The sequence below is a fragment of the Aedes albopictus genome, chromosome 3, assembly GCF_035046485.1.
Source record: "Aedes albopictus strain Foshan chromosome 3, AalbF5, whole genome shotgun sequence".
NCBI classification, from domain to species: domain Eukaryota; kingdom Metazoa; phylum Arthropoda; class Insecta; order Diptera; family Culicidae; genus Aedes; species Aedes albopictus.
The window spans coordinates 237,202,529-237,212,149 of NC_085138.1; the positions used below are offsets into that span (position 1 = coordinate 237,202,529).

General features: G+C 48.9%; 1 protein-coding gene across 1 annotated transcript; it reads left to right on the forward strand.

Moving 5' to 3' along the window:
* Window positions 1-3,409: 3,409 nt before the first annotated feature.
* LOC134290657 (uncharacterized) lies at window positions 3,410-8,995 on the forward strand. The gene is made up of 3 exons (XM_062857836.1): window positions 3,410-4,903; window positions 5,081-6,675; window positions 6,934-8,995. The coding sequence occupies exons 1-3, from the start codon at window positions 3,410-3,412 to the stop codon at window positions 8,993-8,995; spliced, it is 5,151 nt and encodes a 1,716-aa protein (XP_062713820.1).
* Window positions 8,996-9,621: the final 626 nt, after the last annotated feature.

The following is a 9,621-nucleotide window of genomic DNA, read 5'->3' on the forward strand; positions in this document are numbered from 1 at the left end:
TAAAGCCGGTGAGCCATAGAATGGAAGGCGGCTTGCTTTTGGGCACCAAAGTGGTTGGAATCGGATGTTATGTACCGATCTGTGCTAGTTGGTTTGCGAAAAATCCCAAATTTCAGAGTGTTATCCTCGTTTCTGCTAATCATCAGATCCAAGAAAGGCAACTTCCCGTCTACTTCCTTCTCAACCGTGAATTTGATCGTTTCATGTTGTGAATTTAGCATGCTAAGTGTCTGGTCTACGTACCGTTCCTTCACCGGGACGAAAACATCGTCTACATAGCGCCACCACACTCGGGGAAAGAGCTTCTGTTTTTGGGCTTCATTTTCTAGATCGCTCATAAACAAATCGGCCAGAAGTTATGTGAGCTTACTACCCATGCTCAGGCCAAAGGTCTGTTTGTAGTATTTTCCCCGGAAGTTGACAAATTTTTGGTTCATACAGATCTTTTGGACGTATACGAGCAACGTACGAACACAACGCAGTCAGTCGGACATTGTCCTGAAGATGGGCTAGATCTCGCCCGAAACCGGTAATTTTTTAAATCTTTTCTTGACGATTGTAAGAACGATAAGTGTTGTCTTGTGTCGCGTCGCGTATTGTGTGTGCCGTTTAGTTCTTGCGTTAGTGCAACTGTAAAGTAAATTATCTAAGAATCAGTTCTTCGGAGAGTTTAGTTGGTCTGTTCTGCCCCCACTCGCATAACAGTCCCATCTTTGCTGGGTTTCCTATTCATATGGGACTATCATGCGAGTGGGGGCAGTGTATCAGTCTGATAAAATGTCAAACCTTATGAAAAAGAAAAATATTATGACATTTTAGTAGTACTGATCCCTACAGAATTTTGGAATAGTTCGTGCAATACCAAGAGGTTTATAGATTATAGTTGGATTATAAACAGCTCATAGCGGAAATAACTCCTGTAATGTCTGTAGATGTCAAAGTTTTTGAAAAAAAATATATAAAACATCACTCACCTTTGATCCTTAAATACACTTGGTGGTACATGTGATTCTCGTCGAAGATCTCTATTCTGTTCAACTACTCACTGACACTTGGCGCATCCGAAATGACCTCAGCATCGAACCATGGTCATGTGGCCGAAGGGATAATGTCGACTAGGCTCGCACCATCTGAAATATTTTCGAATTAATTTAATAAAGTTCAAATTCTTCTAGGATTTGTTTCGTACTTACCATTTTCAATCCTACTAGGAATATAGTCTGAAACGAATAGGAGCAACGTGAAGAACTCCCATACTGAATATCGTGACCTCATCATGCTAAATTTGAGTCTCTTTTACCATTTTGTTGAAACTGATGACCTTTGTTTTGTAAATTTTAATTGGCAGATCTTACCGTACGGAAAATTATGCTGAAATGCCGTGAATACCAAATCCCACCGTATCACTTATTCAACGACTTCAAAGCTGCATACAACGACAGTATCGACCGCACAGAGCTATAAAAAATCATGTACAAAACGCTTGTAAGACCAGTGGTCCTATATGCACACGAGACATGGATCATGCTCGAGATGAACCTACAAGCACTTCGAGTTTTTGAGCGACGCGTGCTAAGAACGATCTTCACCGGTGTGCAAAGGATAATGGACCACGAGCACACTGCACTCTACGGCGAATCCAGGATACAGAAGATGATCAAAGCCGAAAGGAAACAGTGAACAGTTGCAAGAACGTGACAACAACACGGCTAAGTTAGTTTTCGCTTCTGATCCGGTTGGAACAAGAAAGCGTGCAGCGAAGAGAGCAAGATGGGCGGACCAGGAGCTTGATTTGCCGAGCATTGGGCGTGACCTAGGCTAGAGAGCGGTGGACACAAACCGAGTATTGGAGTGTACTATTGTTGATTATTAATTAATTTATTTAGTATTACATCAAATTCAAGATAAAACTGAATCAATCTCCACCTGGTCCGCCCATCGTGCTCTCTGCGCTCCACGCCTTCTTGTGCCAACCGTATCAGTCGCGAACACCAACTTTGCAGAGTTGTTGTCCGGCGTTCTTGCAACATGCCCTATCCACCGTACCCTTCCGATTTTGGCCATCTTCTGGATGCCGGGTTCTCCGTAGAGTGCAGCGTGCTCGTCGTTCATCCTTCTTCGCCACACACCATTCCCATGCACACCGCCGAATATCGTCCTTACCACGCGTCAATCGAAAACTTCGAGTGCATGCAGGTCCTCCTCGAGCATGTTTCGTGTCCGTTTTGTACATGGTGCACTTGGTGTGTGGAAGAATCTATTAAGACCCCAGCTTCTTCTGGAGACCGTAGGAGGTTCAACTCCCACCGATGCGCCTTTGTAATTCACGGCTAGCATTGTTATCAATAAGGATGCGAGGTAGACGAATTCCTCCACTACCTCGAAGGTATCCCCGTCTATCGTAACTGTTCAGTTCGACAGCAGCCAAACTGAAGAAGCGTCTAGCAGTGGCGGCGACAGTTTGCACCACGAGAGCTCCGCCCATCCAACCAACGCCGAACGAACGACGATGACGAAGCAGAGGTCGAACAGCGAACGGGCCACAATAAAATCAACAGCCAAACAGCGACCAGCGTCAGTATTATTTCATCCGTCGTCGAGACTACCACACAGCAGCGAAGCCGAAGCGAAGGGAGCTATAGCACGTGAAGACCGCATGAGACAACGAGCAGAGCCGACCGACGCGACGGTGCGCCAATAGCGTGATCGGCGCGTGGCCCCACCCTCGTGCGGGCTATAAATATAGTGCGCATCGTGGCAGCATCATCAGTTTTTTTCGGACCGCCAACGAGTGAACATCGGACTATCAAGTGAAGAGAAAATGGAGAATAAAGTAGTTTAAGTAAAATCTCCTGTGTTTGCATCTAGTCATCGCGCTTCTGAAACATCCCCGATTCCACCAAAAGAGTTGTTCAGAAATAATTTTCCTAGAGTTATTCAGAGCAACGGAGTTGTTCGGAAATTGTTTTCCTCCACACCCAACAGCCTTTATCAAGGCTCAAAGAGTTATCAGGTTGCTGCTAGCAGAGGCTAGTCCAGCTCAACCACCGAGGCTTCATGAGGCGAAGCCAGGCCAACGTCCGGCCATCATCCCGGGAAGGAACGCGAGGGTTCCTGCTCCCACCCGGCTCGGTTCCTGAGCGGAACGCGAGCACCATAACGTAGCCAGCGCAGATACAGTCCACTGCCATCCCGTACATGGATTTGGTCCTTCGAGCCGGATACTCGAGTGCGAGTGTCCAAATGTGTTATCGACGGTGATCGGTGGTTTGATCGGATGAGTGGTGATTGGAGGCAAACACGGAGAAGATAGTAAAGTGATTGAAAAACAAAGACAATAAGTGAACAAGTGACAGTTAGTGAGAACTACAACGAACTAAAGTGAAGTTAAGCAAGCTAAACAGTGAAAATGAAGCACACACCAATGAAGTCGTCCAAGATGGCCAGCTCTAGTGAAGAAGATCTGAGCACTCTTGTACAGTTGCGTGGCATGGCACAAGGTAACATCACGCGCATCAAGAACATCTTGACCCAAACCCAAGCGGACCAGGCTGAGCTGCCTTCCGCTCAAGTGAAAGTGTACGTGAAGAAAGTGGAAAGTGCTTACAACGAGTACCATCAGCACCACCAGCAGATAGTGGCGATTCTTCCTTCGAACAAGAAGGAGGAACAGAACGAGAAGTTCCTGCAATTCGAGACGTTGCACGAAGAGGTGTCCATCATGCTCGAGACCCTTCTCGAGGCTCAAGCCGCACCACCTGCGGCGCAACAAGTGCAACCACCGGCGAACCAGCAACCGTTGGTCATCCAGCAATCTCTTCCTCGTGCCATCCCCACCTTCGACGGGAGGTACGAGAATTGGGATCGGTTCAAGATCATGTTCCGTGATGCAGTCGACCGTACCAACGAAGCACCTCGAATTAAGCTGTATCACCTTGAGAAGGCCCTCGTCGGTGATGCGGCGGGAATCATAGACGTGAAGACGATTGCCGATGGAAACTACGCCCACGCCTGGGAGTTACTGGAGGAAAGGTTCGAGGATCAGCGGCGAATGATCGACATCCATATTGCTGGACTGCTCGGAGTGAAGAAACTTGCGAAGGAGGATTTCGGTGAGTTGCGATCCTTGGTCGAGTCTACCACTAGTCACGTGGAAAACTTGAAGTTCCTTGACCAAGAGTTCACTGGCGTCTCTGAGCTCATTGTCGTCCACCTGATCGCACGTGCACTGGATCCTACCACGAAGAAGTTGTGGGAGTCGACGATAAAGCGAGGAGAAATCCCAAACTACGAAGACACCATACAGTTCCTGAAAGACCGCGTCTCAGTTCTGGAGAGATGCCGCGATACGGATGAAGAAGCCAAGGCACAGCGTACATCGGCGAAACCAGCTACGAGGAAGCAGGCGTTTCCCAATGCCAACGCAGCAACAGCTCCTCCATCAGCGGATCAGCGGTGCACCATTTGTGATGAAAGCCATGTGACGTACAAGTGCTCTGTGTTCAACGGCTTGAGTGTGAGTGATCGACTGGCCAAAGTCAAACAGAAGAACGTGTGCTACAACTGCTTGAGAAGTGGACATAGTGTGAAGAACTGCCCATCGAAGAAGTCGTGCTCCACGTGCAACAAGCGGCACCACACCCTGCTCCATTTGGAAGGTGGTGCAATCTCGTCGCAGCCTGCGAATGAAAATTCAGCGAATGGAGTTCCAGGATCAGCCCAACCAGCGGCGTCGGCTGTCAGACAGCAGTCGGCCGAGAACCAGCCATCAGTGACAGCAGCGCATTCCAACAACCCGGTGAACCCAGCGAGCCAGGTGGTGTTGCTCACTGCCCTTGTCAACGTTATGGACCATCGACAGCGGCCTCGTGTGTGCAAAGCCCTGCTAGACTGCGGATCTCAGGTGAGTTTTATCTCCCAATCATTTGTCAATACTCTTGGTATTCAAGTGGAAGAAGTAAGTGTCCCGATAACAGGCATTGGCAGTGTAAGGTCGACAATCAGGCAAAAATGTACCATTAACGTCCACTCTAAATGCAGCGATTTCTCTTTCATGGTGAATTGTTTGGTCTCGCCGAAGATTACTGGTCAGGTTCCGTCGGTTAAGATAAATTTGGAGAATTGGGAACTTCCTCAAGGTCTCAGACTGGCTGATCCATCCTTCCATGAACCTAGCCACGTTGATTTGCTCATTGGAATGGACTGGTTCTATGACATTATGAAACCAGGGTGTTTGAAAATAGACGATAATCTCCCTAGCCTTCACGACTCTAAGCTTGGTTGGTTAGTCGGAGGCAAGTTGCTTGACTGTTCTTCAAATCTTGTGCTGAATTCCTGTGCCGTTCGAATTGACCCCATTGAAGAACTAGTGCAGAAATTTTGGGAAGTTGAAGGTGTGTCTTCGGAGGTGGTTCTGTCCAGTGAAGAAGAGCAGTGTGAATCGCAATTCGCATCAACCCATCGTCGAGACGACAGCGGTCGTTTCATCGTTCACCTCCCATTGAAGGACAACGCATCTCAACTATCGGTTTCCCGTACCATGGCCTTGCGACGATTTTTCATGCTGGAGTCTAAACTACAACGTCATCCAGATTTAAAAGCCCAGTATGATGCCTTCATAGACGAGTACGAATCTCTTGGGCACTGCCGGGAGGTCCAAGAACGCGACGATCCTCCTGGAGTTCTGAAGTGGTATCTTCCCCACCATGCCGTCCTCCGCCCATCGAACACAACTACAAAATGCCGGGTGGTATTCGACGCATCTGCAAAGGTGGCCGGATTGTCCCTCAACGATGTTTTAATGACCGGATACAACGTTCAGAGCGATTTGTTGTCTATCATCCTACGGTTTCGGAGGTATCGATACGTTATAAGCGCCGATGTAGCCAAAATGTACCGCCAGGTTGCCGTAGATCCCGCTTTCACTCCACTACAACGGATTTTTTGGAGAAGGTCGCCCCAAGACCCACTACGTGTTCTCGAACTAACTACTGTGACGTTCGGAACGGCCTCAGCCCCTTTCTTGGCCACGCGATCTCTGCTGCAACTTGCACGGGATGAACGAGAAACCTTTCCGCTCGCTTCCGCCGTTGTCGAGAAAAATGTCTACATAGACGATGCTCTTTTTGGTTCCGACGATTTCCTACAAGCATGTGAGCTTCGAGATCAGCTGATAGCCTTGCTCCAGTCCGGTGGAATGCACCTTCACAAGTGGTCATCCAACACTAGTCAGCTCCTATCGCCCATTCCCAGTGAAGATCGAGACAGCTGCGCATCTTTCAGCGAAAGTGGCCTCAACGAGGTCATCAAAACCTTGGGATTGATGTGGAATCCTTCCACAGACGAGTTCTTGTTCCGATCATCCCTTTCAGAAAAGGCCAGCAGACCCACCAAGCGTCAAGTCCTGTCCAAGATTGCCAAGATTTACGATCCGCTCGGACTTATTTCTCCAGTGGTGGTACTGGCAAAAATAGTCATGCAGAAATTGTGGATCAGCAAGCTGAATTGGGATGATCCGTTAGACGATACCCTCCTGAACGAGTGGGAGAACTTTCTGATGTCACTGCCAACTTCGGAGCAAATTCGCATTCCACTCCATGTGTTATCGAACAAAGCGGTGCGGTACGAATTGCACGGATTCGCGGACGCGTCCCAGAAGGCGTATGGGGCATGCGTGTATGTTCGCTCAATATTCCCTGATGGCACCGCATCGACGAAGTTGGTCAGCGCTAAGTCTAAAATTGCACCGATTTCACCCCTGACAATCCCTCGAAAGGAATTACTAGCAGCCCTTCTTTTGTCAAGATTGATTAGTAAGGTCGAAGCAGCGTTGGAGATGAGCTTCAGTTCCATCGTTCTCTGATCGGATAGTCAAGTTGTATTGACATGGTTGCGCAAACCGCTTGGCAATCTCCAAACCTTCGTCCGCCACAGAGTTACAGAGATCACATCGAATACTAGTCACGTTTGGAAATATGTTCGCACGGATCAGAACCCCGCCGATACTGTATCTCGAGGACAGTCTGCAAGAGAGTTAGCTAACAACGAACAATGGTGGAATGGTCCTCAGATTTTGTACTTCGTGGATTACTCAGAAGAGCAGCCACAGTCACTCCAAGATTGCGAAATTCCCGAACTCAGGGTTGAGCTAGCTGCACTGTCGGTCATGAACTACGAGGAATTCCCTGTGTTGACAAAGTTTGCTTCGTTCCGGAAATGCCAACGGATTGTTGCCTACATGCTACGCTTCATTTCGAACGCTCGAAAGAGGCAGGCCGACCGAGTGATGTCCCGGTATCTCACTATTCCTGAACTACGGGCGGCATCAAATTTGATCGTTGGAGCCATTCAGCATCAGGAGTTTGCCAAGGAGATCGCGTGTGTACGAGCAGACGAACCCAACCATCGTCTGAACAATTTGAAACCATTTCTCGACGAGGATTTACTGCGAGTTGGAGGTAGGCTTGGTCAGTCTCAGCTTCCATTCGGAGTGAAACACCAGCTAATATTACCAAGCAACAACCCCATCGTGCACGGTTTGATAAACGACGTCCATCGAGAGAATCACCATGCCGGAAACTCCATGGTACAATACCTTTTGCGACAACATTTCTGGTTGATCAACGCGAGATCGACAATTCGAAAGGTGCTGAGAACCTGCGTTACCTGCTTCAGGACGAATCCTACCACAATTGATCAGCAAATGGGAGACCTACCATCGTATCGGATTAACCCAGCGCCAGTCTTCGAGAGAGTTGGGCTTGACTTTGCCGGACCAATCTACGTCAAGCAGTCAGTTCGAAAGGCGACTCCGGTAAAGGGTTACATCTGTGTCTTCATCTGCATGGTGACAAAGGCCATGCATCTGGAAGCCGTGGAAGATCTGTCCACAGACTCGTTCCTTGCGGCTTTTCAACGATTCGTGTCCAGACGAGGATATCCGAAGGAAGTCTTCTCCGATAACGGGACCAATTTCATCGGAGCAAGGTCAGCATTGCAGGAGCTCTATCGGCTATTCAAGGAGGAGACCACCCAGAACAAGATCTTCGAGTATTGCCAAGCAAAGCAGATCATTTGGAAGACCATCCCCCCAAATGCGCCACATTTCGGAGGACTTTGGGAGGCCGGTGTGAAAAGTGTTAAAGCAGTGCTCAAAAGGGTTTACCAATCCACCTCCCTAACACTCTCCGGACTATACACCCTGTTGTGCCAGATTGAAGCAATCCTCAACTCGAGACCACTTTATTCCCAATCTAACGATTCAACGGAACCTGAAGCGTTGACCCCTGGACATTTTATTGCCAACCGTCCACTATTAGCAATTCCCGAACCGTCTGTATTAGGTATCCCGACCAATCGTTTGTCCCACTGGCAGCACATACAACAGCTTCGCGAACACTTCTGGAAACGATGGTCGAGAGAGTATCTCACCGAATTACAAGTGCGAGGCAAATGGACCAAACAGAAAGTTAACATCCAACCGGGAATGGTTGTTCTCCTGAAGGATGACAATTTGCCCCCACAGTGCTGGAATCTGGGCCGGGTAGAAAGGGTACACCCGGGAATCGATAACCTGGTAAGAGTGGTAGACGTTCGAACGAAGACTGGTACATTTAGACGACCTATACACAAGCTTGCGCCTTTGCCTATCTTGGACGATGATCCAAATGTCCAAACTTCCACTTTATGCCGGGGGGAGAATGTTCAGTTCGACAGCAGCCAAACTGAAGAAGCGTCTAGCAGTGGCGGCGACAGTTTGCACCACGAGAGCTCCGCCCATCCAACCAACGCCGAACGAACGACGATGACGAAGCAGAGGTCGAACAGCGAACGGGCCACAATAAAATCAACAGCCAAACAGCGACCAGCGTCAGTATTATTTCATCCGTCGTCGAGACTACCACACAGCAGCGAAGCCGAAGCGAAGGGAGCTATAGCACGTGAAGACCGCATGAGACAACGAGCAGAGCCGACCGACGCGACGGTGCGCCAATAGCGTGATCGGCGCGTGGCCCCACCCTCGTGCGGGCTATAAATATAGTGCGCATCGTGGCAGCATCATCAGTTTTTTTCGGACCGCCAACGAGTGAACATCGGACTATCAAGTGAAGAGAAAATGGAGAATAAAGTAGTTTAAGTAAAATCTCCTGTGTTTGCATCTAGTCATCGCGCTTCTGAAACATCCCCGATTCCACCAAAAGAGTTGTTCAGAAATAATTTTCCTAGAGTTATTCAGAGCAACGGAGTTGTTCGGAAATTGTTTTCCTCCACACCCAACAGCCTTTATCAAGGCTCAAAGAGTTATCAGGTTGCTGCTAGCAGGGCTAGTCCAGCTCAACCACCGAGGCTTCATGAGGCGAAGCCAGGCCAACGTCCGGCCATCATCCCGGGAAGGAACGCGAGGGTTCCTGCTCCCACCCGGCTCGGTTCCTGAGCGGAACGCGAGCACCACAACGTAGCCAGCGCAGATACAGTTCACTGCCATCCCGTACAGTAACAGTACTATCTAGACGGACTCGGTCATATTCGGTTCCGCGTGCCAGCTTGTACCGTTTTGGACGCATTCACCAACAGTTCGATCTTTGCTGCTTCGCGTTTCAGGCTGGTGTACAGTTCTGTCAC